The 21,094-nt window shown below is 38.0% G+C and overlaps 1 protein-coding gene across 1 annotated transcript in view; it reads left to right on the top strand.

The window, feature by feature from the left end:
• The window catches only part of LOC100888548 (receptor-type tyrosine-protein phosphatase beta), a 43,870-nt gene that overhangs the window by 13,132 nt on the left and 9,644 nt on the right, over positions 1-21,094 (top strand). Inside the window, exons 11-26 of the mRNA XM_011662455.2 lie at positions 772-1,032; positions 1,300-1,590; positions 2,408-2,701; positions 3,880-4,128; positions 4,346-4,636; positions 5,608-5,901; positions 7,065-7,313; positions 7,539-7,829; positions 8,781-9,071; positions 9,972-10,256; positions 11,590-11,730; positions 17,060-17,209; positions 18,300-18,584; positions 18,968-19,113; positions 19,549-19,678; positions 20,572-20,720. Of these exons, the coding sequence (XP_011660757.2) occupies positions 772-1,032; positions 1,300-1,590; positions 2,408-2,701; positions 3,880-4,128; positions 4,346-4,636; positions 5,608-5,901; positions 7,065-7,313; positions 7,539-7,829; positions 8,781-9,071; positions 9,972-10,256; positions 11,590-11,730; positions 17,060-17,209; positions 18,300-18,584; positions 18,968-19,113; positions 19,549-19,678; positions 20,572-20,720 (3,797 nt within the window). The remainder of the gene's footprint in view (positions 1-771; positions 1,033-1,299; positions 1,591-2,407; positions 2,702-3,879; positions 4,129-4,345; positions 4,637-5,607; positions 5,902-7,064; positions 7,314-7,538; positions 7,830-8,780; positions 9,072-9,971; positions 10,257-11,589; positions 11,731-17,059; positions 17,210-18,299; positions 18,585-18,967; positions 19,114-19,548; positions 19,679-20,571; positions 20,721-21,094) is intronic.

The raw sequence follows: 21,094 nt of genomic DNA, 5'->3' as shown, positions 1-21,094 counted from the left end.
AATATGTAAGTGCAACATCTAAATCTACCTTTAGATTACAATTTTGCAATTTGAATCCCCGGGAAATTGTAAAATATGTGGAATATATTTGTTTGAACTGTTCTTTGTCAGGCAGAATATGTTGGATACTGAATCAATATGTAGTCAATTTGTTTAGGTGGTTATATCTGAATCAAAATAAATTATTTTGTTCTGCCATGACCATCTGTATTTAAAGAAAACCACATGAACAGGAAGATCACGATCCGTGTTTCCCTTAGACCGCCCGCATTTAAAGAACACTAACATTGTCTCCCTTTATCGGTCTCTGTATACAGGTTTCAATTTACTGCTAAGTACTTTTGAATGTAATTTTTGTCCAGTACTTTGTAGCTTTCACAGCTTTAGATGTATTTGATTAAGGGTTATCACTTGTCCAGTATAAGGACGAGTCCAGTGTATTTGATCAGTTAGTGTCCCAATAAGTTGCCAATTACTGAGGAGGTGCGAACACATTATTCTTTTTAATTCATATTAGGTCTTATCTAAGCTTTCACCAGGTTATAAACAAAACACAGCGTTTTATAAGATGTAGGGTGAAGCCTATATAATGAAGGAAGACAAGAAAAGTGACCTCTATGAACAGGTGGTCTTTAGGTACAGGTTCCATTGGTCCAGATTTCAATGGGAAGCCAAACGTTTAATCCTTATACACTGGTGGGTTTGCCTATAACAAATTATGTCAGTAACATATGACTTTCCATCATTTTTCCTTTTGCTTCTTCGTTCTAGAATCTCCTGCAAATGGCAATGTTGCAGTTACTGCACTATCTGCAGATTCTTTTCAGTTCGGATGGTACCACAGCACGCAGGATTACAATTACATACGATTCAACCTGGATGACGAGAGCAAGACTGCGTGCGAGAATGAAACCCTTTTTGCTCTTGGCAACGGCAGCGAGATTTCTAATATCACAGACCTCCAATCTGGTCAGAAATACAACGTATTCATTGATCAGGATGGTCTGTGCGAAACCCTTCAGCAGTACACACGTAAGAGATAAGATTTAGACTAGAAAGTGCTGTGCATATAAAATGTCAGCAAATTTCATGAGATAATTAATCTGATTAGCAAAAGTTATATTTCCCTTAATTAAAAAAAGAAACTGCCATAATACAGATATTTTAAGATTGTATTTACGTATGTATTTATTTATTTATTTATTTGTTATTATATATATATATTTTTTTATAGGGGGGATTCTTTAAATTTATGAATGTAATCATGTGTGAACGATTCCTCATATGATTATCCTTCAGGTCCGTTACCACCAGTCAACATTAAGACTACCGACAGACAACTGACCTCCCTCGTAATCGACTGGTCCGACCCAGGCAACGAAACCATATTTGATTGGTACTACGTCGCCTTTGAGAGAGCGAATGAGCTTGGTAACTTTACGGAGGTGGGGTACCTCTATCCAAACATGACCTCGGTCTTCCTTCAAGGACTGATGCCGAGCACAGAGTACCTAATCGATGTGTCTACGGTCGTGGGCGAGGGAAATGCTCAGACTTTCAGCGACGGGGAATTGTTTTCTGCATACACAGGTAGGCTGATGTTCGTTTAATCGTGATAAATTGCTAAAGCAATCATGAAACTGTACAAAACCAATGATGATTTTTAGGGTCTCCCCCGAACTTTCGGAATTATAAAAAATGAAGTTTTGCAAATTTTGTTTCGACCGTAAGATTTGAAATGAACTTTTGGCAGGCCGCCAATCCTACAATGATGTAGGGCATAGCTAACATACTTCATCTCAAACAAAATCATTAATTCTGTAACAAAACCGATTATCTTTGACAAGTTTTATGGGTATTCTTTTGCTGAAAAAATAATAAAATGCGGACCCTCTACCAAACTCCACTCTGATGGTTTGCCTACTTGGATGCATTAAGAGGAATCCATGAATCATTAAAGCAAGTTACCCTCAAGAAATGCAGAAAAAAACTTGTGACTCGTTCTGGTGAAATTTTAGAACGAAACCATGAAAACAATGAGAACATGGTCTTAATTAGCAACGAATGATTAAATCAGTACCTACTTCGTTTATTGGAATTCTGAGTTAAGCACCATTCATCCTATCTCAAACTTAAAAACATTAGATACAGTTGGGACTCACAAGTAAAGGTCCTGCACAATGAAATCAGGCTAATCTTGCCTCAACTGATACATTATAAGATGCACAACAAAACTTAATCATAAATTTGTTGTACCTCTGTTATTATTACCTCAAAAATGTTTACCTCTGACATTTTGAACTCTGACATTTTTACCTCTTAGGTTTTACCTCTAAAATGTTTACATTTGAAATTTTCACCTCTGACTTTCTACTTATGACATTTTTACCTGGCTCCACCTATCTAGTACCCTTTAGCCCTGCCAATCTGTCTTTGGGTAGAATCTCCTCTTGTGCTGGTCAAGTAGCCTGGAATATCCCTGAAGGCGATTACGACTTCTTTGAAGTGACCTACAGTCCGGACCATGGCTTCACCGACTCTCCAGCCCACATCTACCGGAGTGACATCATCAAGAACCAATCCAGGGTTGAATTTCCCTTCATCGGTATTCTGCCGGACACCGATTACAATGTCACAGTGGTCACGGTCTTTGGGGCCATCGATGTGAGGAGTGAGCCAAGGAAGATCGATTTTAGAACAGGTTAGTATGATAGTAGCTAATAAATTGTTCATTCAGAATAGACTTACTGGAAACCTCACCCCACAGAATAAGTCAAAGTATTCTGAAAAATTAGATGTATTCTTGCCATTAGATGTAAAAACAAATCCTTACGAAAGTGTACAAGAGATCTATAATTAAAGATATTCTTAGCATTAAATTATGTTATGCATTTGAACATGACATGGGTGCAGCAATCTTGAAAATGTGATGCACCAATTTTCCCTCGGAGAAATCCTGAAGCCATTGGTCCCCTGATTGCTTAGCCTTAGTCATAAGCATAGTACTGCTTTTGTATCAGTCTGGTAAAAGCAGACCACCTACCAATATGTCAGTGCCACATTTGAATCTACCTTTAGATAACATTTTTGCAATTTCAATACCCAGGAAATTGTAAAATAGGTTGAATTTATTTTTTGGAACTGTTCTCTTTCAGGCAGATGATGTGGGATAAATATTCAATATGTAGTCAATTTGTTTAGGTGGATGTATCTGAATCAATTTTTTGTTTTTTTTGTTCTGCCATGACCGCTTAAATTCAAAGAAAACCACATGAACAGGAAGATCACGATCCGTGTTTCCCTTAGACCGCCCGCATTTAGAGAACACTAACATTGTCTCCCTTTATCGGTCTCTGTATACAGGTTTCAATTTACTGCTAAGTACTTCTGAATGTAATTTTTACCAGAACTTTGTAACTTTCACAGCTTTAGATGTATTTGCATTATGGTTATCATCTGAGCAGTATAAGGACAAGTCCAGGGTATTTGATCAGTTAGTGTCCCAATATGTTACCAAGTATTGAGGAGGTGCGAACACGTTAATCTTTTTATTTCATATTAGGTCTGATCTAAGCTATCACAGGGTTATCAAAACACAGCGTTTTATAACATGTAGGGTGAAGCCTATATAATGAAGGAAGACAAGAAAAGTGACCTCTAGGAAAAGGTCATCGTTAGGTACAGGTTGCATTGGTCCAGATTTCATTCGGAAGCCAAACGTGTAATCCTTATACACTGGTGGGTTTGCCTATAACAATTTATGTCAGTAACGTATCAGACAAAATTACTTGAACTTGCACGAGTAGTAAATGCAAAAGTGTCGTTTGAAATGCTGTCATATGACTTTCCATCATCTTTCCCTTTCCTTCTTTGTTCTAGAATCTCCTGCAAATGGCATTGTAGCAGTTACTGCACTGTCTGCAGATTCTTTTCAGGTTGGATGGGACAAGAGCACGCAGGATTATGTTTACATAGAATTTAGCCTGGGTTGCGGTTGCGGGAACGAAACCCTCTATGGTCTTTTCAACGACAGCGAGTATGTTAACTTCACAGACCTCCAATCTGGTCAGAAATACAACGTCTTCTTTGATCAGGATGGTGTGTGTGAAACCCTTCAGCAGTACACACGTAAGCGAGAAAATTAAGACTAAAAATGTGTTAATATATAAAATGTCAGCAAATTTCCTGAGATAATTGTACAGATTTGCGAAAGCTTTTCCCCCCTAATTGTTTGAATAAAAACTGCCATAAAACAGGTTATTTTTTTTCGGGGGGGGGGGGGGGAGTTCTTTAAATTTATGAATGTAATCATGTGTGAACGATTCCTCATATGATTATCCTTCAGGTCCGTTACCACCAGTCAACATAAAGACTGCCGACAGACAACTGACCTCCCTCGTAATCGACTGGTCCGACCCAGGCAACGAAACCATATTTGACTGGTACTACGTCGCCTTTGAGAGAGCGAATGAGCTTGGTAACTTTACGGAGGTGGGGTACCTCTATTCGAACATGACCTCGGTCTTCCTTCAAGGACTGATGCCGAGCACAGAGTATCTAATCGATGTGTCTACGGTCGTGGGCGAGGGAAATGCCCAGACTTTCAGCGACGGGGAATTGTTTTCTGCATACACAGGTAGGCTGATGTTCCTTTCATCGTGAGAAATTGCTAAAGCAATCATGAAACTGTACAAAACCAATGATGATTTTTAGGGTCTCCACCGAGCTTTAGGAATTGAAAAAGGGAGTTTCGCAAAATTTTTGTTTCGACCGTAAGATTTGAAATGAACTTTTGGCAGGGCGCCAATACTACATGGATGTAGAGCGTAGCTAACATACTTCATCTCAAACAAAATCATTAATTCTGTAACAAAGCTGATTTTATTCATTTACATCATCCTCGGTAACGGTTGTCCGAGTGATTGTTTCCTCGTAAATCTTCAAGTAACGTGTTTTGTTTAAATGATCTGTTACATCAATACGTTTTTTTGCCATATGACGTCGATGGTTCTAACGCTTTCTTAATTAAGTACATAGTGATCTTTGACAAGTTTTATGGGTTTTCTTTTGCTGAAAAAGATAAAAATGTGTACCCTTTACCAAACTCCACTCTGATGGTTTGCCTACTTGGATGCATTAAGAGGAATCCAATCATTAAAGCAAGTTACCCTGAAGAAATGCAGAAAAAAACTTGTGACTCGTTCTGGTGAAATTTTCGAACGAAACCGGACAAACAAAGAGATCATGGTCTCAATTAGCAACGAATGATTAAATTAGTACCTACTTCATTAAGTAGAATGCTGAGTTAAGCACCATTCATCATATCTCAAACTTGCAAACATTAGATACAGTTGGGACACATAAGTCAATGTCCTGCACAATGAAATCAGGCTTATCTTGCCTCAACTGATACATTATAAGATGCACAACAAAACTTAATCATAAATTTGTTGTACCTCTGTTATTATTACCTCAAAAATGTTTACCTCTGACATTTTGAACTCTGACATTTTTACCTCTTAAGTTTTACCTCTAAAATGTTTACATTTGAAATTTTCACCTCTGACTTTCTACTTATGACATTTTTACCTGGCTCCACCTATCTAGTACCCTTTAGCCCTGCCAATCTGTCTTTGGGTAGAATCTCCTCTTGTGCTGGTCAAGTGGCCTGGAATATCCCTGAAGGCGATTACGACTTCTTTGAAGTGACCTACAGTCCGGACCATGGCTTCACCGACTCTCCAGCCCACATCTACCGGAGTGACATCATCAAGAACCAAACCAGGGTTGAATTTCCCTTCATCGGTATTCTGCCGGACACCGATTACAATGTCACAGTGGTCACGGTCTTTGGGGCCATCGATGTGAGGAGTGAGCCAAGGAAGATCGATTTTAGAACAGGTTAGTATGATAGTAGCTATTAAATTGTTCATTCAGAATAGACTTACTGGAAACCTCACCCCACAGAATAAGTCAAAGTATTCTGAAAAATGAGATGTATTCTTGCCATTAGATGTAAAAACAAATCCTTACGAAAGTGTACAAGAGATCTATAATTAAAGATATTCTTAGTATTAAATTATGTTATGCATTTGAACATGACATGAGCGCAGCAATCTTGAAAATGTGATGCACCAATTTTCCCTCGGAGAAAACCTGAAGCCATTGGTCCCCTGATTGCTTAGCCTTAGTCATAAGCATAGTACTGCTTTTGTATCAGTCTGGTAAAAGCAGACCACCTACCAATATGTCAGTGCAACATTTGAATCTACCTTTAGATAACATTTTTGCAATTTCAATACCCAGGAAATTGTAAAATAGGTTGAATTTATTTTTTGGAACTGTTCTCTTTCAGGCAGATAATGTGGATATTTATTCAATATGTAGTCAATTTGTTTAGGTGGATATATCTGAATCAAAATAAATTATTTTGTTCTGCCATGACCACCTGTATTCAATGAAAAAGGTCACGATCCGTGTTTCCCCTAGACCACCAGCATATAAGGAACACTTACCTTGTCTCCCTTTATCGGTCTTTATAAACAGGTTTCAATTTACTGCTAAGTTCTTTTTAATGTAATTTTTGTTCATTACTTTTTTAACTTTCACAGCTTTAGATGTATTTGCATTATGGTTATCATCTGAGCAGTATAAGGACAAGTCCAGGGTATTTGATCAGTTAGTGTCCCAATATGTTACCAAGTATTTAGGAGGTTAGAACACATTAATCTTTTTATTTCATATTAGGTCTGATCTAAGCTATCACAGGGTTATCAAAACACAGCGTTTTATAACATGTAGGGTGAAGCCTATATAATGAAGGAAGACAAGAAAAGTGACCTCTAGGAAAAGGTCATCGTTAGGTACAGGTTGCATTGGTCCAGATTTCATTCGGAAGCCAAACGTGTAATCCTTATACACTGGTGGGTTTGCCTATAACAATTTATGTCAGTAACGTATCAGACAAAATTACTTGAACTTGCACGAGTAGTAAATGCAAAAGTGTCGTTTGAAATGCTGTCATATGACTTTCCATCATCTTTCCCTTTCATTCTCTGTTCTAGAATCTCCTGCAAATGACAATGTAGCAGTTACTGCACTGTCTGCAGATTCTTTTCAGGTCGGATGGGACAAGAGCACGCAGGATTACGTTTACATAGAATTTAGCCTGGGTTGCGGTTGCGGGAACGAAACCCTCTATGGTCTTTTCAACGACAGCGAGTATGTTAACTTCACAGATCTCCAATCTGGTCAGAAATACAACGTCTTCATTGATCAGGATGGTGTGTGTGAAACCATTCAGCAGTACACACGTAAGCGTGAAAATTAAGACTAAAAATGTATCAATATATAAAATGTCAGCAAATTTCCTGAGATAAGTGTACAGATTTGCAAAAGTTTTCCCCCCTTATTGTTTGAATAAAAACTGCCATAAAACAGTTTTTTTTTTTTCCGGGGGGGGGGGGGGGGGGGGGGGAGTTCTTTAAATTTATGAATGTAATGAGGTGTGAACGATTCCTCATATGATTATCCTTCAGGTCCGTTACCACCAGTCAACATAAAGACTGCCGACAGACAACTGACCTCCCTCGTAATCGACTGGTCCGACCCAGGCAACGAAACCATATTTGACTGGTACTACGTCGCCTTTGAGAGAGCGAATGAGCTTGGTAACTTTACGGAGGTGGGGTACCTCTATCCAAACATGACATCGGTTTTACTTGAAGGACTGATGCCGAGCACAGAGTATCTAATCGATGTGTCTACGGTCGTGGGCGAGGGAAATGCTCAGACTTTCAGCGACGGGGAATTGTTTTCTGCATACACAGGTAGGCTGATGTTCGTTCAATCATGATAAATTGCTAAAGCAATCATGAAACTGTACAAAACCAATGGTGATTTTTAGGGTCTTCTCCGAACTTTAAGAAACTGAATGTTTGGTAGTTGTCCGGGGGTAGTTTTCTGGGGTCGTTGTCCTAAGTGATAGTTGTCCTAGGGGGTATTTGTATGGGGATAGTTGTCCGGGGTAGTTGTCCCGGAGGGTAGTCATCCTAGGTTTAAGTAATGGGTAAGTGTCCTAGAAACCCCCAGGTTTGTCATATCGAGCTATTGAAGCTATTTTATCTGCAAGTACCTCGAAGTCCGTTCGTAGCCTCGTAATGGATTTCTTCGTAGCGTATGGAGCCATGGCTAGCCTATGTGAGTAGAAGTGACAGCAGAACACACACTTTTCTGGAATAGTTCATGTTTTATATTTAGGCGCCATCCTAATTATATTTTGAGCGTATCTTCATGAAATCAGGAAAACTTGTTGTATGTTCTTACATTCTTAATTCTCCCTTTTCTTCAGATAATTATGTATAATTACGCATAAGACCTTTGTCTTGTGATACTTTTTTTTTGTTCATCCCCACTTGCCGTTCATTTTCACATCAAAGAGAACCACGGTGATACAGTAAACAGCAGCGGCTTCTCAAGTCATTTTGGAAATTACAGTTGTGATTCTCTAGAAGCAGATGCAAGGATCAAGTCAACCGATTTCGAGGCAAATGACGTACCCGATTCCCATGCATTTTAATTCTTGTATTATGCGCTGCCTCCAAGGCCCAGGTGATCCAGGCCTACTACTATCAGTGCTACTACTACTAATAATAATTATAATAATAATACGAAGAAGACGAAAAACAAGGAGAATAACAATAAAAGTTATATTGATTATGATGATAATTAACAAAATGAAATGCGACTGATTTGTCATTTTCATTCCTTCCTTATCCCAGCTTCATTTGCCCAGATTCTCAGTCTGGCCGTAACCTCTAAAGGCAACACCGAATTCACCGTGACCTGGCAAGACCTGGGCACCGATGCCTTTAACCAGTACTGCGTCAGGTATGAACCATACGAGGCGAGGGCAAACAGACAGCAGGAGAGGTTTCCTGTAAAGCGGAACTACCGATCTGCCCGGTTCTATGGTCTAGATCCGGGCCAGGAGTACACAGTTTATGTCACAAGCTGCTCCTCATACTCGCAGGAAACGAGCTATCTAAATGAAAGCATTTCGTTCAGATTAGGTGAGGGACTCTCGTGTCAGTTTAATCCATTCATTTTCTCTGCAGCGGTAGCATTGATTCCAATATTTCGTCAAATAAAGCCCTAATTTAAATGTTTCAGTTTAAGTGATTCAAAACGTTCCTTGGAAATGATCGCTCTTCAGAATCTGTCCTAATACATTAAAAAATGACGAGGGTTCTGTTGAATAAAACTGAGCATTGATGGTAACTTTGCCACTGATGATAACTTCCATGGAAACTTTGATTTGCATTGATGGTGATTGAAGTTGCCACGGTAGATAATATTGACGGCCAAAGTTTCAATCGTTAGTAAGATTTATGCAGAGGGGCCCAGAAGTAGCTGAAAAGTTGGACCAAACTGCCGTGAAGCTTGTGTATATTCCCATTACCATATACCTATTTATGTATGCAGTGCATGTGATTTTCAGGAATATTGAATCGATTATTATGAATTGTAATCATTTCAAAGAATAACTAACCTCTATTAAATAACTAGCCCCTCACAATCATTTCAAGTTTTAATCACAATGTAATGGAATGGCTGAAACTCAGTCTATACTATGCGGTTTGGCTCAGTAACTTTTGATGCAGAGCCCTACAAATTGTAATCAGATGCATGAACAAATAGGGTATGACCACCACAAAGTTGACGCCATGTATTTTAAACAGGAATTAAAACAAAACCAAGCAAAATCGACATTGTTTATTACCAATACATATTTTTTACAGAAACATAACTTGTATATAAACAATCTAGCAATAAACAAAACCCATTAATGTTGCCAGTTTGAAGAATATAATGTGATGACCTACAGTTTTGTCTGACAGTGTTATAGAGTCTTTGCTTTCGCACTACCATCAGCAGTCAGTCAAAAATATTATGCTGCCTTGCCTCCACAGATCCAGCCGCCATCGCAGAGATCCGCATCATTGGCGGCTCCCTCGGTCCTCGCGCTGTGACGCTGGAATGGGACCAACCCGAGGGTATCCGTGGACTCTACAAAGTGACCCTTGACCCCGCAGACAAGGGCAGTGTGGATGGGGATGAGCTTCTTGTCAACATTACTGGCGACATGACCAGTGCCAAAATCCAGAACTTGGCAGCTGGCCATGGCTATACAGTTGGAATTATTGCTATCAGTGGAGACAAAAGAAGCGAAGACACAACCCTCCTATTTTACACATGTGGGTATAATAATTATACTAAGAGAAAATCGATTATTTAGGAGCGCTAAAAACACTAATGAGTAAAGAAGTAATACTATGTATATTAACACTAATAAGGCCAGGGGGCCATCATGCCCCCCCCCCCTCCACAATTTTTCTGATTGTTCCGGAACGCATATGGATGGCGCCCCGCCGCTTGCTGACTTTTTTCTTTCGAGTCTTGCGCAACTTTTGAAAGATTTTTTTTTGACCTTATTTGCATAAACTACCATAAATATGCAAATGAGTGAATTTTTCAAAAAATTGAAACTATCGTAGTATTTTATACACTTCACTTGACATGCGTGCAAAACTTCGCGGAGATCGGCCGCTTCACGGCCCAGATTTTTTTTTGGGGGGGGGGGGTGGGGGGCATAATGCCCCCCCCCCCCAGGCCGTACTAAGGCCTCAAATAGCCCGTCCTTTTTAGGGTTAAGGGATCTTTTGAAAGTGGCAAGACAGACTTAGCAATTCAGTCATCAATCAGAAAAAAATTAGAACTATGGTCCAGAACCATGCTTATTGCATAATCATCAACAAGAGTACCGAAGCTGTGACATCATAAAAATCTATTTTTAGAATTTCTCAATTTTTTCTTCATTTTCCAAAAGAGAAATTCCAAAAAAAAATATTTGTTGATGCCGTCACACTTCAACACTCTAAAAACAAGTTCTAAAAACATGGCAATTTTACAAATTGACATTAAATCTATCCCGGCTGCAGCTATCGAATTTCCTACCCGCATATTTTCTTATCACCAGTGAATTTGTTGCCCTTTTAACTGTTTTTGAATACTCGCATGATGTAAAAGTCTCAATGAGACATGAGCCACTCCCACTCCCTACAGGAATGAAATTTAAAATGTATAATACTTAATGTATATTTTGTAAGACCTGTTTACTGATGTGTTTCAATTAACGCATGTATAGGGCCAATATTCATAAACCTAACTAAGCGTAACAACTGCACTGCTAAAGCCAGGGTAAGTAGCTGCATTATTGTAGAGCGCTTAGAGACTGCATAGGAAGTGTTAGGCGCTATATAAGCAAGGATAATTATTATTATTATTATTAAGCCCAGTTTTACCTACCTTATGAACTATCCAATTCACCTGCTATGCATAATTGAATCTCTATGGATGGAGGTCACTTTAAAACCATTAGTTGTTGCTATATCATGTAAGCTTTTGATTCGTCATCAGAAACGTTTTCTTCAAGAAGCAAGAATAAAATTAATCGACAGGTTTATGTGCATTGTGGTAGTCTCGGGTTCGTTTCGAATTGATACACGTTTTTTTTCTTTTCATATCAAGTACCTGATCCTCCTCAAAACCTTATCCTCTCTGAGATCGGGGAAGACACAGCAAGGTTATCCTGGGCAGCTCCTGATGAAATGAACTTCCCTATTGTCAGTGTTGTCATGACAACGATGCCAGCGACGATGAGTGTGACCTGTAAGTCATGGGCAATGAGATATTATAGAAATTATTTGAATCCATTAGTACTTAAACAATTTACTTATTGTGCCTATTGCTCCGTAGGCACATGTTTAAGATGCACACTTCGGATGCCATTGCATCCTTATCATGATTAAAAAGGCCTGACTCTAAACAAGCAAAGCATGAGATCACGAATACCGTCACTTTCATATACCAATTATAATGCATGCATATATATGATATAGTTTATTATAGTTTTTTACTCATCTTGGACTTATATGACCATCATCTTTTCATCGCATAGAACAATCTGGAGATAATGCACAGTTTTCAGTAGAAACAGAAAACGGTATTTTGAGCAGAAACCAGTTCCTGAAATCTGACATCGAGTGCAAAACTGTAAGTTCAGCCCCACATACTTTATTTCGTGTATATCCACAGCGATAAGAGAACCTCATTATGCCACCCAAGCTCCGCCCAGCTAGCAATAAAAAAGCCAAAACCACAGGCAAAATCCAGTCTGCCAGCCAAGGACAAATGCCAACACCTAAACGTCCTTTTAACGCTCATGAGGGGGTAAACCAAGAGGTAATAAGGCAGCAAGGTATGACAGCCACCACAAGCAGAGATGAATCATCGAAGGACAAGGGGGTCTTCATAAATTTTGATGATCTCTCTGACCAGCTAGGGGACATGAATTACGGAGGTGATGGTAATATGGCACAGGTTATAACCAGTGCAGTGGAGGCAGCAATTAAAACTGCAATACCAGCCATTGTTCAAGCAGTGAGAGATGCTTTTATGGTCAATGTAAAAGAATCTGTCAATCCTGTGATCCTGCGGTCACAATTTCGCATGGATGAGATGGAGCAGGGAACAAAAAGAGAAAATCTGCGCATTAGCGGCTTAGCAGAAAATGGTGAAGAAGAAGAAGGCGAAGAGTCTGAAGATGACCTAATAAGAAAGGTCATTGGATTGGCAAAAGCAGTGGATGTTGAAATTCAACCATCTGACATCTCGTCCTGTTATCGTATAGGGAAGTGGTCACCAGATAAGGAGAAGATTCGTCAGTCTGTTGTGCGCTTCACAACAAGGAGGAGGAGGGATGCCCTGTACCAGGCACGTTTTGGTCTGAAAGACAAGGACAACTTCACGAGGGTGTATGTGAATGAGGACCTAACCAGGCTGAGGTACTCGGTGATGATGGCGGCCAAAAAGATAGATGGAGTCAAGAGTGTGGCGACAAGGTCAGGAACAATTGTCTGCAAGATGGATGATGGCGATTTTAAAACAATTCGCAACCCTGATGACCTTTTTGATCTTGGACTTGATGATATGGATTACGCTCGCTTCAAGCTATTTGTCATTGCTTGATTTTCTTTTTATCTGAGTAATTTTAAGTCATTAATAGAAAAATGACTTTAAAATGGAGGACAATGAACTCAATCTGTGTCTTAGTTCACACAAATTAACTCCTGTTAATTTTGATGATGTTCTGCAAACCAAAACTGAAAATGCATTTTCTCTTACACATGTCAATATCAGATCTTTGAATAGAAATATAGAAAACCTAAAACTGTTATACGAATGTAGTATCAAATCAAAATTTGATATAATATGTTTATCTGAAGTGTGGAGCGTACCAGACACATCCATCTTGGGCATACAAGGCTATACTTTAGAGGTGAAATGCCGCAATCATACTTTAAGAGGTGGAGGTGTTGGTGCATACATTCACTCTTCCCTTAAATACAGGCTTTTGGGAAATTTTGAAGTAGCACATGCTGAATCACTTTGGTTGGAAGTAGTAATTAATGAAAAGAAGATCATTATTGGTGTCATCTATCGCAAGCCAAATACAGATATTCATGAGTTTCAGGATAGTCTGTTAAGTATTGTACATGATCTGAAATTAGACAAAAGTCAATGTGTGCTAACTGGAGACTTCAATATCAATCTTCTAGGCGATGAAATGGCAGCTGATAACTTTCTCACCTCCATGCAATGTATCGGCATGCATCAATTGATTAATTTTCCTACTAGAGTAACGCAACATGGCTTCTCTTTGATTGATCATATATATACCAATATGAATGTTCCCAGTATTCATGCAGGAATAATTGAATCTGACGTTACAGACCACTTTCCGATCTTTACCATTTTTAAGTCTAATATACAATTTAAGAAAAAGTCTTGCCGAGGAAAATTAATGTCTCGTTCTTACAAGAACTATGATGTTACAAAATTCCATGCTGAGCTTGCCAATATAACATGGGAATCAGTTTATGCAGCGGATGATGCTGATCTCGCATACTCCCGTTTTTGTGAAATCATGACAAAAGTGTGTGATGAGCATGCACCAGTTGTAGCTCAACACGGTAAAAGGAGAAAGAACGAACCTAAGAAACCTTGGATTACAAAAGCTATAATGAATTCCATAAAAAAGAAACATACAATGTATTCACAGGTTCTTGCCACCAACCACAATCCTGTCTATTTAACAACATACAAGAAGTACAGGAATATGTTAACTACAATAATCAGAAACTCAAAGAGAAATTACTATAGTAGGATATTCCTTGAAAATAAGGGTGATACTAGCAAAACATGGAAGACTGTAAACGAGATTTTAAGTGGTGGAAACAATTCGTTTAAGCCAACAGTGGTGGATAAATTGTGTGTGAATGATACTGGTACTAATGAAACCCTGTGTAATGAACAAGATATTGCAAATGCATTTAATGACTTCTTTGTTAATGTTGGTCCAAATTTGGCGAATGCCATACCAAACACAAATCGTAATACAGAGAAAGTTTTAGACGATGGTGTAGACAAATCTTTCTTCTGGAAACCAGTTACTGAGACTGAGGTTAACAACCATTTAATAGCCTTGAATGTAAAGAAAGCTAGTGGGTATGATAATATGCCAATCAAGCTGATAAAAGATGCTGTGCACTATGTAACTTCTCCCCTTACATTTATTTTCAATCTGTCTTTCACCTCTGGTAAATTCCCAGATGCCTTTAAAATAGCAAAAGTGACACCTGTTTATAAGAAAGGACCTAAAGATGAAGCAGGAAATTATAGACCTATTTCAGTATTACCTGTTCTTGGGAAGGTTTTTGAAAAAATTGTAAATAATAGGCTTCTTGACTTTCTTGAAAAAAATCATGTATTATATGAGCACCAGTATGGCTTCCGTAAAAAATACAGTACAAAATTGTCAATGATAAATTTAGTTAACACTTTGAGGAATTCAATGGATGAGGGAAGAATCACACTTGGGATATTTGTAGACTTTAAGAAAGCATTTGATACAATTAATCATGATATTTTATACAGCAAACTTTCACACTATGGAATACGAGGAATAGCATTACAGTGGTTTAAGGACTATTTTTATAGAAGATTTCAATTTGTACAGTACGGAAATGTAACATCTCCCATGCTGCCTTTAACATGTGGTGTACCGCAAGGCTCTGTCCTAGGCCCAACGCTTTTCCTACTTTATATTAATGATATGCCATTTGCTACACGTTACTTTAACTTTCGACTCTTTGCGGATGACTCAAACTTATTCCATACATTTCCTGAAGGGCAAAAAGAAATTGATATGACTGAAGTGAACACAAATCTTCAAATTGTTTCAGACTGGTGTAATGCTAATAAACTGACAATTAATTTACAAAAGACGAGTTATATGCTAATAAGAAACCAGAGACGGCAGATTAATGTTCAAGGGCAACTGGCTATATCAGAAGCTGAAATAATAGAAGTTGATTCTTCGCTCTTTGTTGGGATAAAGATTGATAAACACTTGACTTGGAAACCCCACATACAAATGGTTAATAAATGCATCAGACAAAAAGTAGGAATCCTCTTCCGCTTACGGCATTTTGTGCCTAGAAATATCCTAGTGTTGTTGTATAAAACCTTTATTCAACCTCATATATCATACGGAATTGAAGTGTGGGGGAGCACTTACAAGTCTCACTTAAATTGCATACTGTATACACAGAAGATGGCCATACGGACAATCACATTTAGCCATTTTATGAGTCGTTCAGCACCATTGTTTTACGAATTGAAAATCTTAGATATTAACAAGTTCTATGAGTTGTCTCTATGTACATTTATGTATGACCTAGTACATAATAATTTACCTCACTGTTTGACGGATTATTGTGATAAAATTGAGCATAGATACAATACAAGAAAAAGAGAAAAGGGCCATCTACGTATACCACTGTATAAAACAACACAAGGCAAATTTTCAGTAACTTGTGTAGGAACCCGATTATGGAATGAACTTCCCGATGAAATCAAAAACAAAGGGTCTAGAAACACTTTTCGTAAACATCTCAACGATTACTTGATGAATAAGTGATTGAATTATGCAAGTACACATGTATATATTGTAAATAATCTCCATATTACATTTTTGTTGTTTTTTTTTGTCAAAAAAATGCAATTTTTTGTATAAATAATCTGTAGATACATGTATCTATGACTTTTTAACCTGGTATATCCTCTTCATAATTATATTTGGAGTGTAGAAATTGTGCTACGGTATTACTCAACATGTATACTTCTACTGTCAAGTTTTATTTTTTGATAATGATATATTTATTTTTGCCAAGTGTGTGCTAAGAACAGGGGCCAGACTCGACTAGCACATGTGCTATTATTTGGCTCCTTTTCATCACCTTCTATATTCTATGAGAAAAGACATATGTCTAGCATATCAATACTTTGTTAGGTTTTTCTTTAATATGATCTATAATATTCATTTATGAACATGTACCATTCACGATGTATTCAAATGTTTAATCACTGATGTTATTGATGATGAATAAATAAAATAAAATCAAAAATCAAAAATCAAATCATATAAATATATTCATCTTTCAATTCAGAATGTTCGCTCTGACAAAACATTTCGACCTCGACCTGCATTGAGACATAACATCACTCACAAACTTCTAATAGCCTGTTGAGACTATTATACTAGCAAATTTATATGAAACTCGCCTAAGAATCATCGTATAGAGAGGAGCTGTCCAGTCATCAGTGCACCCTCACAATAAGTTCCATCCAGTTATACAATTTGTCATACAACACGACGCTCATCTAGAGCAGGGTGCTAATTTTTTTATCACGTTTTTGTTCAAAACGAATGTTGCTCTAAGATGTTTCTGTATATGACGTTCAGACAAGGAGAAAATTAATAACTTAATGTAAAGCTATTCGAGGGTTTATCTATCAGCTCTTATATTTCATGGTATGGACCTCCGTAGCATTCATTTTTTGGTATAATAAACTGGATATATATTTTTGTTTAAAGTGAATCTTGACACCAACACAATTGTGCTGTCCAAGCTGGTCCCGGGGGAAACTTATACTGTCCGACTTGCATCAGTGATACGGCCAGATGATGCACCGAACCAGGCAGAGGTGATTGGGGAGCCTCAGGTGTCTTCCCCCTTCCTGATGAGTAAGATCTTCTGAGATTGTATGTATCTTCATGTAGTACAGTCAAACCTATATATCGATCCCACCCAAGCAAACTAAAGAAGTGTCCGGTGTAAATTTTGTATATCAAGTCGAACCTGATTTAGCGATAACCTGTACAAAAAGACCAACTGCCTATACATTACATTTTTAAATTGAGTTACTTATTTAAACTCTTTGAAATAAACTAAGAACCTGTACATAAGGACCATCAAGACTGCTTTTATTGTCTCCTGTGAGTGGTAAATTTAGTTTGTAAAGTCAAACCCTATCTATATAAGGCCACCTAAGGAATGGTCACTGTAGACAAATATCCTTTCTAGACAGATTTAACAACTCACTAATAGCATACAAACTACATGGCCACTATGGACAGGTTTCCTCTATAAACAAGTTAAAAAAAAACATACAAACTCTATGGAGGGAGACGAACAATATGGCCGCTATAGACAGGTGGCCTTTTTAGGTATTTAACAAAAGCTAGTGATACATCTCTATATCTACGTTTCATAGATAGAGATGCAGGTTGTCTGTAGATTTCTGTTTTCAGCTGTTCTAGTTAGCTGATCAAATGACATTCTGATCCACTGCTTAATGTGATCAGAAAAATATGACCAAGTTGGTCTGCCCCCCTTCTCACACCATTTTCTTTTTTTCAAAATTGTGTTTGTCAAGCTATTATTAAAGATACTTTAATGCCCAAACAAATGTAGCTGTCTGCTTTTCACAATTATGAAGTTGTTCCCCTATTTAAACCCCCATTATCTCTCTCATGTTCTTGTTGGGAGTATGAACATTGCAGTGGGTGTGCATTATTACATTACAAACCAGAAACAAAGCTGGTTTCATATCCTGTCAGTCCGTTACCCCACACTTTGGGAACAAAGTCCCTGCATTTCTATGGTAGGTTCTTCACTTGATCCGTATTTTAAATTTAGTAAATCGTAATCTTTAACATATAGAGCAAGATTTTTAGCGTGATTCAAACATTTTTAACATGTTATTTTGTTTTGGTAAAGTAGACTTCGGCAGACATTTATCCTTCTGCCTCTTCACATCCTGTATGCATTCAGAACCTGCATTACCATCCCACATCTCTGAAACCAACAAGGAGTTGACACAAGTCACGGTAACGTGGCAGCCAAGCGTGGGAGTAGTTGCAAGATATTGGTACACCTACGGCATTTCGGGTTCCGCGGTCCTGGCCAACGAAACCACCACACCGACCAACACCTTCATCCAGCTGTCCAACCTGATACCCAGCACGCGCTACGAGTTCCGCCTGTGGGCAGAAAGCGATCAGACGGACGGAAGTGAAACAAGGTCCAGTGATGTCGTAACAGTTGACATCGTCACAAGTAAGTGTGTGGCTTTTTTATTTAAGGCATATTACACCCAAATCCAGTCAAAATCTCAAACTGGATTCTCATGCAGTTTGGATTAATTTGATCTAATTTTAGTAAGGACTTACATTCCTAATACGGCTTTTTACCTGACATTGCTGTATGTCACTTTATACTGAATGACCCTCAAGAATGTTACCTTAAAACCAGAGACATTCATGCAAATTTTGTGGATGGTCAAGATTTTAGAACATTCCATGCTGAAAACAGTTGGATTCCAAAGTTAAATTTGTGCAAGTCAAAGAAGTTTAATGTTGCAAAATGGCTGTAAATTAGTTAAAATTTCTGGCTCTTAATTCCCTGTTATCGACGGGTCTCTTTGATTACAATTCTTTCAGAGCAATACAGCCCATATTTCACCGGAAGCAAGGCTACCGCTACTTCTATTACATGGATATGGAGCTTGCCATTTGCGAGTGTTACCGTTACGAATTTTGTAATCTCAATCAAAGAAAACACGGGCACTACCATCAACACGCTTCGGGTAAGTTATATTAACTTTTCTGTCTCTCCTTTAATAAGTGTATCATGGTTGCAAAAAAATGTGTAAATGTAGCCCATTATTTTCATTATTGTTGTTACTATCATTTTCATTATAGACGTTTTATATAATATCATTATTATATTTGTTGTTTGTTATCATTATTAATACCATTATTTGTATTAGTGATGTTATTGTTTTTACAATTATTGTTATTATATTCATAATTGTCATCATCATTATTATTGTAATTATTATCATTGTTGTTGTTAATTACATTGTTATGATTATTACTCTTGTTATTATTATTATTATTATTATTATTACCATTGTTATTAGTATTGTTATTATTTTTGTTAGTGTCATCATCACGATTATCATGATCAGTATGGTTTGTATATATAATACATGTATCAATGTTATACTATCCTGATAAAGGTACAAAGCCTGAGTCATACCGAGGAGAATCTGATCTCATACACAGCTTATTTCGCTGTTCTCCAGGCTGTCTACGTCAATGTCCCTAGCGATCCTGTCAGTGCACTCCCAGTAACAACACTGCCATCCAGTAAGTTAGAAGTTTGGGGCCAGTTTCCCAAAACCAGCGAAGAATTAAGTTAGTAGACATCCCAAAGATATGCACGATAACTCTATAAAAAAACGTTTATTTCAATGGGATATCCAAGAAGTTAAACTTCACGTGTATAACACCTTCAAGAATTGGCAGTTTATTCTCATGTCATGATTAATATTTTCTGTACCTGTAAGACCACCCTACCTTAGGACCTGGCAGTAACAGGTCGTTTGCTCCTGTGACAAGTTCTCTGGACAGTGGAGTGCTGTATAGTCTACAACCAGTTTGTTTACTACCCAATTAATCTACTTCCCATTTGGTCTATTATTTTTGTTTAGTCTAATAAAAAGTTAGTCAAACTCCCAGTTTGTCTAATGCCAGTGAGCATTAATTTTGTTTTCTTTTTTTTCCCGGAATTTTGAAAATCCTACCCTAGCCCTTAAGTAAACAAAAATGGTACATTTCTGGTTAGAATTTTATTTTATTTTTTTGCCTGTCTTTTTTGTTCTCGGCCAGGCAGGGGGAGGGGGGCAAGGCCCACTAGGCCCCCTGGATCCGCCCTGATAGTAGCCATGCATTTTGTCTCCCTGAAGATGGAAATGTGTGTTGTAAAACCTGTGTAGAAAGGCCACTGTTAGCTGTATACAGTGGCCACTTTTTCTGGTTCCCGAGGGCGGTCTAAATAGACAGGTTTGACTACATGTGTATATTGTTATTACTTCAATTGTTATTATGAATATTGTGGAGTGACGGCAGTGATATATCTGAAAGAGATTTTAGCGTTACACAAAATATCCACTATTATTATTTTTGTTGTTGGTGTTTCTGTTGTTGCTATTATCATTACTATCTTTAACCAATACTTCTTGCCTTTTGAATCTATCCAGTGCCTAGTGAGGTCAGTGGACTGACCATCACCCAGACTGGAATCCTCGATGCTCAGGTCAGCTGGTCTTCTCCTCTGCTTCCAAATGGCGTCATTGCCAACTACACCCTGGCCATTCACATCTCACTTGACGATGGTACCCTCTCTCCAGTAAGTTTATTCACACATTCGATTTTTCAATTGTTAGATTTTTGTTTATACGTGACTGCTAAGAATTCAAATGTAGCTTCAAATGTTTATACTATATGTAAAAGTGGCCTGGTCTAATTGATTGTGTGTTAGACTCTTCGTCAGAGGGCCAGGGGATCACAATCTAGCCACAGCACGTATTTTGGGGGGTTGAAAAAGATTGTGTGATGTTTTTTTTAACCAACTTAAAATACTTGAAATAGCATGTGCATGTTTGTTAAATAAGGTAACCAGGAGACCGACGGCTTTAAGTCCTCGCCAAGGGACTTTGTAGTGAAGATTAAGTGCCTCACCAAAGGGCACCAGCACATCGACTTTGTTTTGAACCTAGGACC

The sequence above is a fragment of the Strongylocentrotus purpuratus genome, unplaced genomic scaffold, assembly GCF_000002235.5.
Source record: "Strongylocentrotus purpuratus isolate Spur 01 unplaced genomic scaffold, Spur_5.0 spur5_scaffold_14, whole genome shotgun sequence".
NCBI lineage: Eukaryota > Metazoa > Echinodermata > Echinoidea > Camarodonta > Strongylocentrotidae > Strongylocentrotus > Strongylocentrotus purpuratus.
The sequence above is the reverse complement of the archived record's forward strand: the minus strand, read 5'-3'. Positions and strand labels throughout refer to the sequence as shown.